This window comes from Heterodontus francisci, chromosome 11 (assembly GCF_036365525.1).
Source record: "Heterodontus francisci isolate sHetFra1 chromosome 11, sHetFra1.hap1, whole genome shotgun sequence".
Classification (NCBI taxonomy): Eukaryota; Metazoa; Chordata; class Chondrichthyes; order Heterodontiformes; family Heterodontidae; genus Heterodontus; species Heterodontus francisci.
Window position 1 is genome coordinate 51270312 of NC_090381.1, and position 18741 is coordinate 51289052.

The following is an 18741-nucleotide window of genomic DNA, read 5'->3' on the forward strand; positions in this document are numbered from 1 at the left end:
GTAGTGTTTTTAATAGAGTTTGTAATGGAGTTTCAGACTGAGGTCAAACAGACATCGAGGTACTGCATTGTCTCCTTCAGCCCGAGCAGACAGCCTCAATGGAGGAGGGGGGGGGGGGGGGCGGGGTGGGGAGAGACAGGGTAGGAGGTAGGGGGACAGGGTAGGAGGTAAAAGGTACAGAATTTATAGCAGGAGCAGAGCAAGTTGGCTTTAGTCATTCCAGCCTAACTATTGTCTGCTCAAATTGACAACCTGACAGCATCGAGGTAGTTGTGAAATCACGTGTTAGTGTTATAGGCACACGACCAGAAATTGACCCCATGCCTATATCTCTGAGGGGCAGCATTTAAATGTAAAGTGAGAGAGATTGTATGAAATCTCAAAAAACATGTTTTCTGAATTTATGCATTTGCACTTAAAAGGATAGATTCAAATAACCATTTCTTCAGTTGTGATACTATATTTTCAGATGTCAAAGTTTTGAGAAAATACAACAGTTAAACACTCATACATCTTAAAGCACAATATCAGATTCAAATACATTGGCATTCTAATATAATTTTAACAAGATAGAATTAAATTACAGCAAAATGCATTGTTTTCAATGTGTGAATGATGTCATCTTGTGCTGCAAAGCAATTCTCTAGGCAATCAAATTACCACAGAAAGAAATAGTAGTATTTTAATTTGTTGATGGTCAATATCCTGGAAATCCCGTCCTAACCATCTTGGAAGTACCATTCCGGCAAGGACAACTATGGTTCCAAATAAAGCTCCACCACAACCTTTTCAGGTCAACCAAGCATGGGAAATAAATACAGCCTTGCCATGGTCACCCACATCCCAAAAACAAATTTAAAGCAATCCAGGGGAGAAAAGGGGAGGCTAACTTAACCAGCTACAATCTTCAATGCATATTATTAGAGTTCCACTCCACTTGTTATTGTTGGAATTCCAAGTACAATGTAATAATTACCTATTGTCCTGGGAATGAACACAATAACAAGATGACTCCTTGCAACATTTGCTGTGGCTTAATCTTTCAGCTTGCTATTGGATCACATAACACTTGGATATTCTATTTTGCAAACTAAACTCATTACAATTTGCATTCATTGAAACATTAATCCTCTCCCAACAATGTAAATGCATGCGCATAAAAGAACTTGGACATGAAGTTGTTGAATACAATAGAAGGACAAAAAAATGTATGTGCAACAAAATCAAGACTGAAATGCCTGGATTGATTTTTTTTTTACATATGGAACACTGTTCAAAAACTTCATATGTAGTGTTACACTCAAACTGTAACTGCATTTCTGTGGTAAAGTCAAAAATTAAAAGCTAATTTACCTGGTACATAGCATTGTATTTTGTGTTGTGCACAGTAGCATATGGGTATATTCCAAAATAATTAAAGTGGTTGTTGTTGTTGCAGTATTCATAATTTTATCAGGTGCCACGGAATTGAAAATAAATCCTATAGAGTTTACTTGAGTGTCAGTAGTTACAGCATGCATTAATGGGTTACTTTAGATGACAACTATATCATTTTCTATATATAAGTCAGTCACCTAGCATTACTGAATTTATTTTTACCACTGACTCCCCAGAATGCTTTAAAGCAGTTAATAAGAGGAATTGCTTTTGGTGCAGCTCGAGATCCCCAATGATGAGTATTAATAGATAGCATTATTTTAAAAAGTTGATAACACACAAGAAAGTAGGTCTGGCTGGAGTGTTATCTTCATACATAAGAATATACATACATGATTCATTAATTGTACATCACTTTCAGTTCTGGGCTTCAGTTATATAAAATGGAACAATATAATTCAAAAACTGTAATGGTGATCACAAATATTTTCTAAACATATCTGTTTTAACACTTATTGTGAAATTGCTATAAAATTAGTAAATTTAAAAAGAGACTCAAGGATTTTACTTAAAAAAATAAACTGCTAAAAATAATTAAAATAAATTTTCTAATATCTTATCAAATCATATTCATGTTTAAGCAGTGAGCACTGCAGACATCCAGATAATGACTTGGATAAGTTATAGGATCCAACTGCAGAATGTGAATTGCATTACCTAACTGAAGGCACTTCAACTGTATGCATCAACTGATATCCATTCAATGGTCAAGATCAGTAAATCCTCCAAGCAATCCAATCTTCCAATGGCAAAACAAAAATATAAGTCTGATAAATTAAAAAATCATCCAAACAGGTTCCAAGTTGATCATAATGCTTTTAAACATTTAAAAAAAATCTATGCCCTCATGTACAGCCCCCTTTTTTTAAACTCTGAAGGATGCAGTGACCAAAGTATGCATATACATCATGGAGATTACTCAACCTGGCAAAAGATAAATATTGTTAAAACACCTATTTTAGCAGATTAGAGCTACAAGAAAATAAATTTGTGCAGTTTCTGCAACTCCAAATTAACATTAGATTTAAATTATTCATTTAGTAAGAATGATTTACAATTTAAAGATTATAATTTCAAGAATTCTGCACATCCACAGCTCACCAGAATTTGGCTTCTATTTCTACAGAACAAATCCTTACAATCAGTGCAAGTGAAATGATACCAAATTTAATAAAAACAGGAGACACACAGACATTTTTTCTTTAAATGACAAAACGCCTGCATTTTGTTATTCCATAATGTTGCCTCCTGCAAGTACTTGTACTTAATAACATGAAAGTTCACAGGCTAAAATACCAAAAATAGTTGTCATCTGTCTATCTAGATGAAAAATTCTTCTTCCTCTGCACCACTTTCATAGAACTGTTGGGGGGCTTCAAGTGACTGTTGACAAAAATGTGCACACTTCTCATCATTGGAGGTCTGCAACTTTCTGCACAAAATACTGTTACTCTCAGAAGACATTCCACCTTTTAGTCCAGTAATTAACGTTGGTTTTAATGAATGGCTTTTTGAACTTAAATTAGGAAGACTGCTCTTTAAACCTGTTGAAAATGTGCCTAAAGAACAGAGGCTATCGTCAGTAAACAAGTAAGACTGTGTAACTATGAATCCGGTATCAACATCAGTTTCTGCATTTTGTATTCCAGTGCTGATTTCATGATCCAAGTTCCGCAGCTTTGTAGATGTGTTGTTGTAATAGTACGCTAGATCACAGCGAGACAACGTTGCTGGACTGCTGCGCTGTGATGAGTAACAGGAGCTGCTTTTGGGTGTGCTGCACAAACTCTCTGAGGTGCTATTTTCAATTCTATCCAGCATTCCATGCAAACAGTTTCTTTGTTTTCCTTTCACACACCTCCTCTCTTGATCATCTTCTGTCAAAGTGGAAACCATTTTCTTCTTGGCCTGAAGCGTTTCGTTGTACAGCCACTTATCTGAAAGTGAATTCTGATTGCATGGCACTGAACTACACGTGTAATTGCTCAATCCCCTACTGCCATGCACTTGAGAGGCAGAGCAACTTCTGTCCAAGTTCTGAATGCTCCTTCTGACCTGTTGAGAGGTTTAAGGTCAGTAGATTAATATAAAGATCCTTAAAAGGCACATGGTATTAGTTAGCAACAAGCACTCCAAATAAAACAAGCTCCTTTCATTTCCAATGAGCCTCAGTTTAACACAAGTAGTAATTACATAATAAAAGCACTACTTAAAAATTAACCTTAAATACCAAATTCAATATATTTGAATTGCCATAAGGAAAGCTATGAGTAAGTACTAAACCTGAAGGGACAGAGTATTAAAAGAAACTGTTATTCTGCAACAGGGCAACAGTCAAACCACTCTGTCGTGAGTTTAACCAGTTAACTACTGAAAGCAATTGGCTTTGTAGTGCTTTGCAAGTGCTCTGCTTCCTTTTCAATAACTACTTTTGAGGTATTTGATGAAAGTTTACAGATTAACCTATTTTGAAAAATATTCAATAATAGTTTTATTGAAGAGGCTACTAGATGCTTGCACTGTACTGAACACATTTTGCATGATACATGTTGGTTCACAAGCAGAGAAAAGTTCTAGCAACAGACTTATGCTTAGCGCAACAGTGATATCCCAGTTGCAGTTGAAATTCAACCAGTTTACACTAGATATTGTGGGCCCATATGGACTGTACAAAAGTACTAAATACTTAATTAAATTAATGCCACAGATTAATAAGCAGATATTGGCAGGGCCTTTATTACTGAAGCAAATGTAACAGGCTAATAGGAAATCAATTCCAGACTGCTGACATTGATGAAACTAATGGACAGAACAACTACATGAATTTCAGATAAAGGTAAATTGTTAACTTGTATTGAACCTTGGTTAGACAGTTCTGGCCTCCATATTATAAAGGAACATAGAGGCACTGGTGAAGGGGGAAAAGAGATTTACAAGGATGATACCAGAACCAAGAGGATATACTTATCAGGAAAAGCTGATGGGCTGGAGCTCTTTACTTTAGAAAAGAGAAAGCTGAAGAATGACCTGATAGAGAGCCTCAAGATAATGAAAGGGTTTGATGGAGAAAATGTTTCCACTTGTGAGGGAATCCAAAGCTAGAGGTCATAAATATAAGATTTTCACAAATAAATCTGAAAAGGAATTCAGGAGAAATTTCTTTGCCCAAAGTAAGAATGTGGAATGCACCAGCACAATGAATTAGTTAAGGCAAATAGCAGAGATGCATGTAAAGGGATGCCAAATAAGCACATGAGGGAGAAAGGAATATAAGGACGCTCTTGTGCAGCAAAAACACCAGCATAGACCAACTGGGCCAAATGCCCTGCTGTTCAATCAATATAAGCTGATGCATGGAATTTCTTTTACCTAATGATCCAAAATAACTTTACATTTATAGACAATGAGTGATATGCAGCTCAGAAGGCATGATATCATTGAGTGGTTGATCTAGGTGCCTATCTGTGACTGCTCATACAGAATGTAAAGTGGGAGTTTTGTGCATGAGGGAGGGGCTCCTTTCTTCTACCTTTTTAGAGCTTCCAGCAGATGCCTCTCGCTTCGGTACAGGGTAAGAAGCGGATTAGTGAGTAACTGGTAAGTTATTCTACTTCCCATTGTAATAAAAAGTTTTTAAAGTTACGTCAGTGCGGCCAAGTGGAATGTATGTCCTGCGGTATGTGGGAAGTCACAGACGCACCACGTGTCCTAGACAAACACATCTGCAGGAAGTGTCACCGGCTGCAGAAACTTGAGCTCCGGGTGTCGGAGCTCGGGCGGCAGCTGGAGTCACTGTTGTGCATCCGTTTAGGGAGGTGGTCACACCACAGGTTAGGAACATGCAGGCAGGGACGGAAAGGGTGACCGCCAGGCAGTCTAAGATACCAGGCAGGCAGTGCAGGGGTCCCGAGTCGATCTCACTTGCTGAACAGTTTTCCATTTTGGATACTGGTGAGGGTGATGGTTCCTCAGGGGAGTGCAACCAGAACAAAGTCCATGGCATCATGGGTGGCTCAGCTGCACAGGAGAGGAGGAAGAAAAGTGGAAGAGCAATAGTGATAGGGGATTTGATAGTCAGGGGATCAGACAGGTGTTTCTGTGGCAGTAGACATGACTCCAGGATGGTGTATTCCTCCCTGGTGCCAGGTCAAGGATATCATGGAGCAGCTGCAGGACATCCTTCTGGGGGAGGAAGAACAGTCGGAGGTCATGGTCCACATTGGTGCCAATGACATAGATTGGAAGAGGGATGAGGTCCTGAAAGCAGATTTTAAAGGAGTTAGGAAGGAAATTAAAAAGCAGGACCTCAAGAGCAGTGGCCAGTCCCACATGCTAGTGAGCATAGGAATAGGAGGATTGATTGACAGAACACATGGCTGGAGAATTGGTGGAGGAGGGAAGGAATCAGATTTTTGAGGCATTGGGACCAGTTCTGGGGCAGGTGGGACCTGTACAAGATGGACGGGCTACACAACAGGACCGGAACTAACATCCTCGCAGGGAGATTTGCTAGTGCTGTTGGGAAGGGTTTAAACTAGCTTGTCAAAGGGTTGGGAAACTGAGGGGTAGCACAAATTGGAAGCAAGTAAAGCTGGTAACAGGAGGTCGAAAAGTAGCAAGTGACATTAGAAGGCAGGTGAAACAAAGGCGAGGATCAACTAGGCTTAGAATGCAGAATGTCAAGACGACAAGATTAAGGGCACTCTACCTGAATACACGAAGCATTCGCAACAAGGTAGATGATTTAAAGGCCCAAATAGGAGGTAAATGGGTTTGATCTAATTACCATTATGGAAACGTGGCTACAGGATGACCAAGACTAGGAACTGAATATTCAAGGATATTTGACATTTAGGAACGGCAGGCAAAAAAGAAAAGGAGGTGGTGTTGTGCTGATAAGGGATGGGATCAGTACATCAGTAAGGGAGGATTTCAGATCAGAAGAACAAAATGTGGAATCTGTTTGGGTGGAGCTAAGAAACAGCAAGGGGCAGCAAACATTGGCAGAAGTTGTTTATAGACCAAACAGTAGTGGTGTGGGGCATGGTATTAATCTGGAGATTAGAGAAGCATGTAGAATGGTTAATACAGTAATCATGGGTGACTTCAATCTGCAGATAGACCTAATGAGCACTAATGCTGTGGAGGATGAGTTTCTGGAGTGTGTTAGGGATGTTTTCTAGAGCAGTATGTTGAGGAACTGACTAGAGAACAGGCTATTTTAGATTTAGTTTTAGGTAATGAGAAAAGGCTAATAATCATCTTGCTTTAAAGGAACCTTTAGGGATGAGTGACCATAATATGATAGAATTTTACATTATGTTTGAAAGTGAGGTAGTTCAATCTGAAGCCAGGGTGTTAAATTTGAACAAAGGAACTTATGAAGGTATGAGGGGCAAAATGGCTGAGGTGGATTGGGAAAATACATTAAATTGTATGACTGTACATAGGCAATGGATAATCTTTAAAGAAATATTACATAGTTTACAGCAACTATACATTCCTTTAAAGGCACAAAAACCCCAAAAATAAAGGCAGTCAACCGTAGATAACAAAGGAAGTTAAGGATTGTATAAGATGAAAAGAAAAGGCCTATAAAGTTGCCAAAAATAGTTGGGAGGATTTTAGAATACAGCAAAGGAGGACGAAGAAACTGAGAAAGAAAGGGAGAATAGAATATGAATGTAAGCTAGCAAAAAACAAAAATTGATCATAAAAGCTTCTACAGGTACGTAAAAAGGAAACGTTTGGCTAAGACAAATGTGGATCCATTACTGGCAGAGTCAGGAGAATTTGGAGACTTGGGCGGAGGAATGGCAGATGGAGTTTAATCCGGACAAATGTGAGGTAATGCATTTTGGAAGGTCTAATGCAGGTGGGAAGTATACAGTAAATGGCAGAACCCTTAGGAGTATTGACAGGCAGAGAGATCTGGGCGTACAGGTCCACAGGTCACTGAAAGTGGCAACACAGGTGGATAAGGTAGTCAAGAAGGCATACGGCATGCTTACCTTCATCGGTCGGGGCATAGCGTATAAAAATTGGCAAGTCATGCTGCAGCTGTACAGAACTTTAGTTAGGCCACACTTAGAATATTGCGTGCAATTCTGGTCGCCACACTACCAGAAGGACATGGAGGCTTGGGAGAGGGTACAGAAGAGGTTTACCAGGATGTTGCCTGGTCTGGAGGGCATTAGCTATGAGGAGAGGTTGGATAAACTCGGATTGTTTTCACTGGAACGACGGAGGTGGAGGGGCGACATGATAGATGTTTACAAAGTTATGAGCGGCATGGACAGAGTGGATAGTCAGAAGCTTTTTCCCCAGGGTGGAAGAGTCAGTTACTAGGGGACATAGGTTTAAGGTGAGGGGGGCAAAGTTTTGAGGGGATGTGCGAGGCAAGTTCTATACACAGAGGGTGGCGAGTGCCTGGAACTAGCTGCCTGGGGAGGTGGTGGAAGCAGGTACGATAGCGACGTTTAAGAGGCATCTTGACAAATACACAAATAGGATGGGAATAGAGGGATATGGTCCCGGAAGTGCAGAAGGTTTTAGTTTAGGCAGGCATCAAGATCGGCGCAGGCTTGGAGGGCTAAATGGCCTGTTCCTGTGCTGTACTGTTCTTTGTTCTTTATAATGAGGAATAGAGAAATGGCAGAGAAGCTAAATGATAACCTTGTGTCTGTCTTCACTGAGGAAGATACAAGAGATCTTCCAGAATTAGTGATCCAAGGGATTAGGGAGAACGAGGAATTGAAAGAAATTATTAGTAAGAAGGTTATATTGGAGAAATTGATGGGGCTGAAGGTTTTTAAGTCCCCGGGACTTGATATTCTACATCCCAGAGTGTTGAAAGAGGTAGCTATGGAGATAGTGGATGCATTGGTGATCATCTTCCAAAATTCTATAGATTCTGGAACAGTTCCTGCAGATTGGAAGGTAGAAAATGTCACCCCACTACTTAAGAAGGGAGGGAGAGAGAAGACAGGGAACTACAGACCTGTTCGCCTTGCATCAGTAGTAGGGGAAATGCTAGAATCTATTTTAAAGGATGTGATAAATGGACACTTGGATAATAATTATCTGATTGGGCATAGTCAACATGGATTTATGAATGGGAAATCATGTTTGATGAACCTGTTGGAGTTTTTTTTGAGGATGTTACTAACAGAATTGATAAACGGGAGTAGGTGGATGGAGCATACTTGGATTTTCAAAAGGCTTTTGATAAAATCCCCCACAGGAGGTTGGTTAGCAAGATTAAAGCACATGGGATAGGAGCTAATATACTGGTATGGATTAAGGACTGGTTAATAGGCAGAAAATAGAGAGTAGGAATAAATGGATCATTCGCACATTGGCAGGCTGTGACTAGTGGGGTACCGTAGGTATCAGTGCTTGGGCTCCAGCTGTTCACAATATATATCAATGATTTGAATGTGGAGATCAAAAGTAATATTTCCAAGTTCGCGGATGACACAGAACTAGGTGGGAATGTGGGTTGTGAGGAAGATGCAAAGTGGTTTCAAGGGGATATGGACAGACCTAGTTAGTAGGCAAGAATGTGGCAGATGGAATATAATGTGGAAAAATGTGAGGTTATCCATTTTGGTAGGAGGAACAGATGTGCAGAGTATTTCTTAAATGGTAAGAGATTAGAAAATGCAGAAGTACAAAGGGACCTGGGTGTTCTTGTTAATAAGTCACTGCAAGCTAACATGCAGGTGCAGCAAACAATCAGGAAGGCTAAAGGTATGTTAGCCTTTATCGCAAGAGGATTTGAGTACAAGAGTAGTAAAGTCTTGCTTCAATTGTATAGAACCGTGGTTAGACCGTACCTGAAGTAGTGTGTGCAGTTTTGGTCCCCTTACCTTAGGGAGGATATTATTGCCATAGAAGGAGTGCAACAAAGGTTTACCAGATTTGTTCCCAGATGGCGGGACTGTCCTATGAGAGATTGGAGAAACTGGGCCTGCATTGTCTAGAGTTTCAAAAAAATGAGAGGTGATCTCATTGACAGCTACAAAATACTTAAAGGGATAGACAGGGTAGATGCAGCCAAGATGTTTCCCCTGATTGGGGAGTGTAGAACCAGGGGACACAATTTCAAAATAAGGGGGAAGTCACTTAGGACAGAGATGAGGAGAAATTTCTTTACTCAGAGGGTTCTGAATCTTTGGAATTCTCTACCCCAGAGGGCTGTGGAAGCTCAATTATTGAGTATGTTTAAAGCAAACATTGAAAGATTTCTAAATACCAATGACATCAAGGGATATGAGGATAGTGTGGGAAAAAAGTCATTGAAATGGATGATCAGCCATGACCTTATTGAATGGTGGGACAGGCTTGATGGGCTGAATAGCCTACTCCTACTCCTATGTTCCTACAAACTCAACAATGAGACACTAGGAAGGGACCGAGTGTGTTTACTTTTAAGGGCAAGAGGAAATAACTACCATCCTTCAGTCACCTTGTCAACTTCAATCCATCTCCTACCCCAAGACTGGCATTAGAAGGTAGTCACTTTCTGACCTGGGACAGTGCAAGGGACCCAAAACAGGAGAATACAATTGTTTTTAAAGGAAGTTAATAATGCTTTTAATTAGTAGCATTCAGCTATAATCGTTCTCCTACCATAGCCAGGACATTAAATTTTTCATCAATAATCTTTTGTCAAATACATAACTGTACCATGTGGGGGCAATACAAATCCCTGTATTATGACCTATTTATCTAGCATCTAAACTATAAATGACTTAGTAATAAAGTTGGTCATGGACTTTTCAACTCCTGCTGTTTTTTGCTCAGCATGTGTACCAGCAATTAAAGTGAAGGCATTTTTAATTATATGCATGAGAAATATTCCAGTTTGGAGATGTTCATCATTACACGAGTTCTTGTTTGTTCCCCATTGCATTTTTCAACTAAACACAATACACGTGTATACTGTATGAACTTCAATTTATAGTCAATTACTGGTACCATCCAGTAATACTGCAACATTAAAAGTCGTCTTGCTGGCTCAATTAACTAGTGCTTGTATAATTACAGTAATCTTTTAAAGGTAATCTATTCTCCTGACAGAAACTCTCAGCACTTATTCAATGTGCTATACCTACTTGGAAAAGGATCTTGTTTCTATCATAGTCTTCAGTTTGCCATCTAGTATTACTGATGGGGATGCACGGATTTGGAAGAAGTGGTACCAGCTCTCCAATTGCATGCACTCTGAACTGCAACACAGCTGATTCTTTCAGATCAACAGGAACTCCACGTGGCAACTGTTTTAAAGAAAGTTGGATGCAGAAACTTGGGCTCGAGTATACTGTGAAACAGCAGAAGTCAGTTTTCTGCACATTAGCTTTCTTCTGCAAAATTAACTCATAGAGTTTGACAGCATCCTGAAAATTTTCATAGCTGCAGCACACGGTAACGCGCAGGATCTCATTCCCATAATGCACTTGTCTTACAGCCCAGATCGGCATGTTGGCATCCAAAGAATAGAAGTCCTGACAACAAATCATATAAGGTAGGATTTTCCCACCCACACTCTCACTGTGATGATAATGCCATGGTGGGCCCTGCAAAAAGTCATGAACTTGTAAAATTCGTTCTTCACCAAAGTCTTCATGCAGGAACAGAATAACAGTGATAGATGGGTAGCCAGAGTTTTTTCTGTGCTGTCTCTCAGAGAGTTTGATTGGAGTTGCCCGCTCAGAAACATGGAACAACTGGATATCTGGGCTTAGCCAATGCAATAGGCAGTCTAAAGTTTTCTGTAATCCTCGAGATTCACCAGGATTTGCAAGAAGATGTACAGTCATCTGGAAAGGGTCCTGACCCTCTTCCTGCACAAATTCACCTTAAAAATAAAACAAACGGTATCAGAACAACACGAATACTTAAAAGTACTGCAAACTACTGAAAATATCTGATGATTCCACAGTAGTTAAGGATGTCAAATACCTAAGATACCATACCCTCTAACATACCCTACAGAGAATTATCTACAGATCTCAGTACCTTCAATATGTACTCGTTATTTTAACTTTAATTGAAATGTTAAAAAGGATTTGCAAGCATTTACATTGGCACTCTGTAAGCTGGATTTTGTTCCCAGCCCAGTGTTGGGTTTCGTTGCGTGGAGGGGGGGGGGGGGGGGGCAGCAGCGACCACATATCCCAACACCGAGATTGCCAGTTCCGATCTTACCGGCGGCGGCGAGGCTCCGTGGTGGCACCTGTGCAATGGGACCCTGCTTTCCCTATGATAATTACCTTTGTATTCATTTAAATGTAATCTGCAGTGATCTTACCTTCCGTGCACAATCTTGAGCTCGTCATGTGGCACTCACGTGCCTTCACTTTCCCGTTCAGGAGAAGCTGGCACCACTGAGGTGGGCAAATGGGCAACTCTACATGATTTCATGTATGGTAGGGGTGGAAGGAAGGGGCAACGCTGCATGATTTAGTGTATAACTAAACTCTGCATTATGTTGGACCGTGTGCAGGGCTGGCAGCCTTTTAAAAATGGCACCAGCACCTGCTCCTGCATCAGGCAACACCATGCCCCCCCACCACCCGCCACATGATTGGGGGGTGCGGCCAGCGTCAATATATTAAGTAGCCACCCACCACATAATCACGCCAGTGCGAATCCCATGGGGGACGGCCAACATATTCTGCACCCGCTGCCGCTCTCGGTGGGGGGACTAAAAAATCCAGCCCTGTGCATGGAAGAACATGACAGTCTTTGTAAATTCTGTCACAATTGAAATGGCTGGATTATCATCATCTGTGGTTTGGACAAAACTGCAGCTAGGAGCTCGAAAGTTGAACATTTGCTTCTTCAGACATTGTGACTGGAGTTATACCACAAGCAGCAGTTTAGGTACGAGTCTGAAGTATTTCAAAATGCATGTGTAGCAGAACACCTTAAATACCCATGAGATTCTCGGCTAAGAACAAGGAAAAGTTACCCAGAGGGAAATCAACTTAAAAAAAAAAGGAACACATAAAACAATACATTTCAAAGATGTATCAGATCATTAATCTAAGATAATGTCAAACAAATCCAATTTTTGTGATTTCTATCATCAATCTACGTTACTCCCTTGGAACTAAAGCACGGCTACCCAACCGAACCCAACCAGACCAGACGACATGTCAGGTTTGGGTCAGGTCGGATCTCTCTTCCGGGTCCGGTCGCATCCGGCTGGACACGGACACAGTGTTGCCTTGCTCAGGGAGGGAACTTCTGCACAATTCTGCAGGAATTGCCTACTGCCGGAACAGCGGATCACAACATTTGGACAAAGTATGTTTGATATAATTAACTTTATTACAGTGGTCGGGTTGGGTGCGGGAAAAAAAATATCAAAGGACTCGGGCCTGGGTTGGGTTCGGGTTGGATGTAGTCGGTCAGGCCCAGGTCAGGTTTCAATTTCATACCCGAGCAGGCCTTTACTTGGAACGCCTGTTACCCTCTAAGCATATATTAGTCTATAAACAAATCCATCTAGCTCCAGAATGACAATTCATGGAGTTTAGTTATAGCCCAGTGAAGTATTTTGCTCCCCTTGGATCTTTTCATAAGCATTGTTTAGTGAAGATTGACTATTACCACATCCGATACTTAAATTATATTCAATCTTATTCATTAATTTAAATCTTGCAAGTTTTTTTTCATTAAAATCTCTGTAATGCTTGTTTTTAAAAATATGAAATACAGTGAAACATAGCATAGATGGGAAGAAAAAAAAAAGTTTATTGGATTTCATTGACTTTCAGCAGGAGGCCATTGTTTGACTGTAGCCAGCAGGACATTGTCCCCATTTTAAACATTTCTACCTTATGAATAGGGAAACAGAGAAATCATTTGGTGCAGGACTAATCTGTGGCCAATTACACTTCAGAACTAAAAAGGTTGAAATTGTTTATATAGAGAGGGTCAACTTTAAATTTAGACGGCTAAAGTAATTAAATATTTGAATCAATCTTTTGGACAAATCATCATTGTGCACACACAATGGATTCCAGGAGATTAACTTTCCTTGTATGTAATGTAAAACAGTTGAATAAAGCAGCAGCAAAATCTGGCTAAATAAGTCAGAGTTGGAATAAAATATTTGTACACAGCTGTGCCGGCATATGACCTGGGGTGGTGCAGGAAACAAAGAAGAAAGGGTTTTTGTCCAATAGAATTTTAATGATTTTTCTGGAACTTCATAGAGTATTGCAAAATTTGACAACCGTTTCATAAAGGAAATATTAGATGCTGCAGTTTCTCAGCAATATATTTACCTTGTATAAAGCAGAATTGATTTTTTGGGGGGGGAGGTAAAGATTAAAGAGTTCTAGTACTATATTAAATATATGAAGTGCTACAAACAATTTTAATGGCTTTCCCATAGCATATTGCAGAAATATTTCCCAAATCGCAATTTCTTAAGCCACAGACAAAACTGTAACTGCTTTGTAATTAGGAAACAGCTCTAACAAAAAAATCAATTAGTCAGATGGTATAATTACTGCAGTGTTAATAAGCTACATGTGTAAGCTACTGTAGCTGTCTGATTGAGAAGCAATCTTTGTTGTGGCAAATTAATAAAAAAAAATCTTAACATACATGCTTCAAAAAAAAAAATCATGGAATCTATTTTTCAAATGGTTACTCAAGGAAAAGGCCTTAACTAGTTAGGTGAGTGCAAAAGTGCGAAAGAGAGCAGCAACGAAATATAAAGCAGCAAGAGAGTGCGCTCCGGAGAATACAAGTATTGAAAAGGATGGTCTATGAGCAGAGCAAAAGAAAAAAAAAAATCACAAAGCGAGGTCACACACAAGGAGGGACAGCGGGGTAAATTGTTTAATTTATTTATAACAAACTAAATCAAGTAAGTTGTTAAAAAATGTAAGTTATGTTGATTAAACACGTAAACTTTAAATAATTGAATAAATAAAACAAAGTTAACAAAGGAATAGCAAGCGTGTGGTGTGCCTCAATTGCAGCATGATCCTGGCCAACCATGTCTGCACTAATTGTTGGCATCTCGAGCAACTTCAGCTCAGAGTTGTTGGACAGGAGTCTGAGATACGGACATTGTGGGCATCAAGGAGAGTTATCTGGACACTTTGATACAGGAGCAGTCACGTACCTTAGGCTAAATAGTAATACAGGTCTGGTTAGTGGTCAGAGCCAGATGAGCGTGACTGTGGGTCAGAGAGGTAAGGGGACCAGAGGTGCAATGCTGGAGGATTCTCGGCCTTCATAGTTACTTATTAAGTACGAGGTCCTTGCTGCCTGTGTAGCTGAGGGCACAATCTGCAGGATGGGAGAGCAAACTGACATGGCACCATGGTACAGGGGCCACTCATGTGGGGGGTGCTACAGTGGAGTGAAAAAGAATGTGGTAGTGATAGGTGGCAGCATAGTCAGGAGGATAGATACTGTTCTCTGCAGACGCAACCAGGAGTTCCGAAGGTTGTGTTTGCCTTCCTGGTGCCAGCGTTAAAGACATCTCCTCGTGGCTGGATCCAGTTTTCATGGTCCAGATAGGAACCAATGACATAGATGGAACTACAAATGAGATTCTGTTGGGAGAGTGGAAATTAGCAATAAAACCTCACAGGTTAATAATCGCCAGATTGTTACCAGAGCCACATGGAAATTGGCATAGGGACAATGTTATAGCACGACCACTCAGGACAAAGCCCTCAATCAAAATATATAATTCTGATTCTGGTGGGAACAACACACTGTCAATTCAGTCCAGCCGCCACACAAGTCGCATAACATACATCTTTAAGCTTTCCAAATCAAAGAAAGCAGCAACCCAATTGAACAATCTCGTAACCCCTGACTGAGGCAAACCAAAATAGGTATCTTTAGATATCAACAAATTAACTGTTTATTAGAAAAAACAAAAATTCTAAAAATAGAAACAGTAAAGTCTTTGCAGATTTACGCTTCCTGACGAACAGTCCTCTGATTCAAAGCTCACTCACAATCTTCCAGGGTCCAATGAATCAGACGATAGGAATTCAGTAATTTAGTTCAACATTTGAAGCATCAAACTCTTCTTTCCAGCGATGACCACAGCAGATCAACAATTCGCAAGCATTTTAAAAAGAATCAATTTACCTTAACTTTTAGAATTTTGAGGGGTAAAAATAAACAGTCTAAATTCATTTCCTTCAGTTTAAATTGACTGAGAGATCTCTTCTTTGGTGCTAGCATGGAGCTGTCTGTCAGAAAAGTCTGTTTCTCAAACTGTCTCTGCAAGGCCAGGTTCAAAAATTGAAATGCAACATGGTATATCCTGTTCTCGGTCTCTGAATGATTGTCTCCAGCGCAACCAAGATGCACCATCACTTGGTAACTTCTGAAGCTGGCTGCCTTAAAGCAGTACAGATCTATTGCTGACTTAAAGATGCACCGCAATCATAACACACAGATTAGAAAGTTAAATGCCTGACTGAGAGTGCTGTGAGAGGTAGAGGTATCAATTCATGAGGCACTGACACCAGCACTGGGGAAAGGAGCAGCAGTTCCTTTCCGACAGGCACCGCTTAAACCAGACAAGGACCAGGGTGGCAGTGAATTGAATAACTTGGATGGTAGACAGGGCTTTAAACTAACAAAGGGTGGGATGGTGTTGTGGCAGGATTCAGGAAAGGGTAACTTTAAAAGCAGCAAGAGAAATGTCAAGGCTGCACAGCAGAGTAGCGATTTGGAAAATATAAGCAGAGTGGGTCAGGAAGGAACAGAGAGCTTAACAAAGCTAAGGGGGCATTAGAGACTAGGGTGACATTAGGGAAAAATACAAAAAAGTTAAAGCTAAAGGCACAATATCTGAATGCACAAAGCATTTGAACAAAATAGATGAATTAAGAGCACAGATAGAAATAAATAGTTTTAATGTAATAGTCATTACAGAAATTTTGTTAATATTGGTTTGTGGGATGTGGGCATCGCTGGCTAGGCCAGCCTTTATTGCCAATCCCAAATTGCCCTCAAGAAGGTGGTGGTGAGCTGCCTTCTTGAACTGCTGCAGTCCTTGGAGTGTAGGTACACAAACAGTGCTGTTAGGGAGGGAGTTCCAGAATTTTGACTCAGCGACAATGAAGGAACAGCAATATAGTTCCAAGGCAGGATGGTGTGTGGCTTGTAGGTGAACTTGCAGGTGGTGGTGTTCTCATGCACCTGCTGCCCTTGTCCTTCTACGTGGTAGTGATCACAGGTCTGGAATGTGCTGTCGAAGGAGCCTTGGTAAGTTGCTGCAGTGTACACTGTGCATTGGTGGTGGAGGGAGTGAATGTGTAAAGTGAAGGATGGGTTGCCAAGTAGCTGCTTTGTACTGAATGGTGTTGAGCTTGTTGAGTGTTGTTGGAGCTGCACCCATGCAAGTGGAGAGTATTCCATCACCCCCCCTGACTTGTGCCTCGTAGATAGTGGGCAGGCACTGGGGAGTCAGGTGGTGAGTTACTCACTGCAGAATTCCTAGCCTCTCACCTACTCTTGTAACCACAGCATTTATGTGGCTGGTCCAGTTCAGTTTTTTTGTCAATAGTAACCCCAAGGAGTTGATAGCAATTCAACATCAGGGGGAGATGGTTAGATTCTCTCTTCTTTGAGATGGATATTGCCCAGCACTTGTGTAGCACGAATGTTACTTGCCACTTATCAGTCCAAGCCTGGATGTTGTCCAGATCTTGCTGCATCTGAACATGGGCTTTTTCAGTATCTGAGGAGTCACAAATGGTGCTGAACACTGTGCAATTATCAGCGAACATCCCACTTTTGACCTCATGGAGGGAAGGTCATTGATGAAGCAGCTGAAGATGGTTGGGCCTATGACACTACCCTGAGGAGCTCCTGCAGTGATGTCCTGGAACTCAGATGATTGACCTCCGATAACCACAACCATCTACATTTGTGCTAGGTAGGACTCCAACCAGCGGAGAGTTTTCCCCGATTCCCACTGACTCTGGTTTTGCTAGGGCTCCTTGATGTCATTCTCAGTCAAATCCTGCCTTGATGTCAAGGGCAGTTTCTCTCGCTTCACCTTGAGTTCAGCTCTTTTGTCCATGTTTGGACCAAGGCTGTAGTGAGGTCAGGAGCCAAGTGGCCCTGGCGGAACACAACTGAGCATCAGTGAGCAGGTTATTGGGCAAGTGCCACTTGATAGCGCTGTCGTCGACACCTTCCATAACTTTACTGATGATCAAGAGTAGACGGATAGGGCAGTAATTGGCCAGGTTGGATCTGTCCTGCTTTTTGTCGACAGGACATACCTGGGCAATTTTCCACATTACTGGATAAATGCCAGTGTTGTAGCTGTACTGGAACAACTTGGCGAGGGGCACAGAAGGACCAAGGTTGGGAACTAAATATTCTAGTATGCTTGACTTTTAGGAGCAAAAGGCAAAATGGAAAAGAAGGTTGGGGGTGGGAAGCTAGTAACATTGATATTTCAAAACTGGAGTCTTAAATCTGAACAAAGCAAACTACGTAGGGGTTGAGTTGGCTAAAGTAGTTTGGGAAAGATATGACTGTAGATAAGTAACTAATTAATTAATTAGATAAGAATTAATTCGTAACTCACAATGAATACACAATCCCGAGGGATAAAAACGGGGAAAATGGTCCAATCGTGACTAACAGAAGTTAAAAATTATATTAGATGAAAAGAAGAGGCTTATAATGTTGCCAAAAATAGTAAACCTGAGGATTGGATGGATTTTAGAATTCAGCAAAGGTTGACCAAGAAACTGATAAAAGAGTAAAGAGAATGAGAGTAATCTAGCAACGTAAAAATAGATTGCAAAAAAAGTTCTATAGGTATGTCAGGAAGAGATTAGCAAAAGTAAACAATGGTTCCCTTACAGGCAGAGACATGAGAAATTAAAATAGGGCATAAGGAAATGGCAAAGACATTAAAGAAATACTTTGTATCTGCCTTTGCGTTAGAAAGATACAAAAAAGCATTCAGGAAATTATGGGAAACCAAGGATCTGATAGGAATGAGGAACTTAAAGAAATTAGTATTAGTAATGAAATAGTACTGCAGAAATTGATGAAGTAAAAGTCAACAAATCCCCAGGGCCTGATGGCCTTCACCTTAGGATTTTCAAAGAGGTAGCTACAGAGATAGTAGAAGTGTTGGTTTTGACCTCCCACAATTTTCTAGATTCTAGAATGGTCCCAGTGGATTGGAAGATAGCAAATGTAACCCTGCTATTCAGGACCGAAGTGAGAGAGAAAACAGGGGACCAAAGGCCAGTTAGCCTGACATCAGTAGTAAGG

General features: G+C 40.7%; 1 protein-coding gene across 1 annotated transcript in view; it reads right to left on the reverse strand.

Annotated features, from left to right (window-relative positions):
* Positions 1 to 549: 549 nt before the first annotated feature.
* The window catches only part of LOC137374871 (protein FAM124B), a 48986-nt gene continuing 30794 nt past the window's right edge, over positions 550 to 18741 (reverse strand). The window contains exons 3-4 of the mRNA XM_068041438.1: positions 10557 to 11299; positions 550 to 3492 (exon numbers count right to left, since the gene is read on the reverse strand). Of these exons, the coding sequence (XP_067897539.1) occupies positions 2758 to 3492; positions 10557 to 11299 (1478 nt within the window). The 3' untranslated portion in view covers positions 550 to 2757. The remainder of the gene's footprint in view (positions 3493 to 10556; positions 11300 to 18741) is intronic.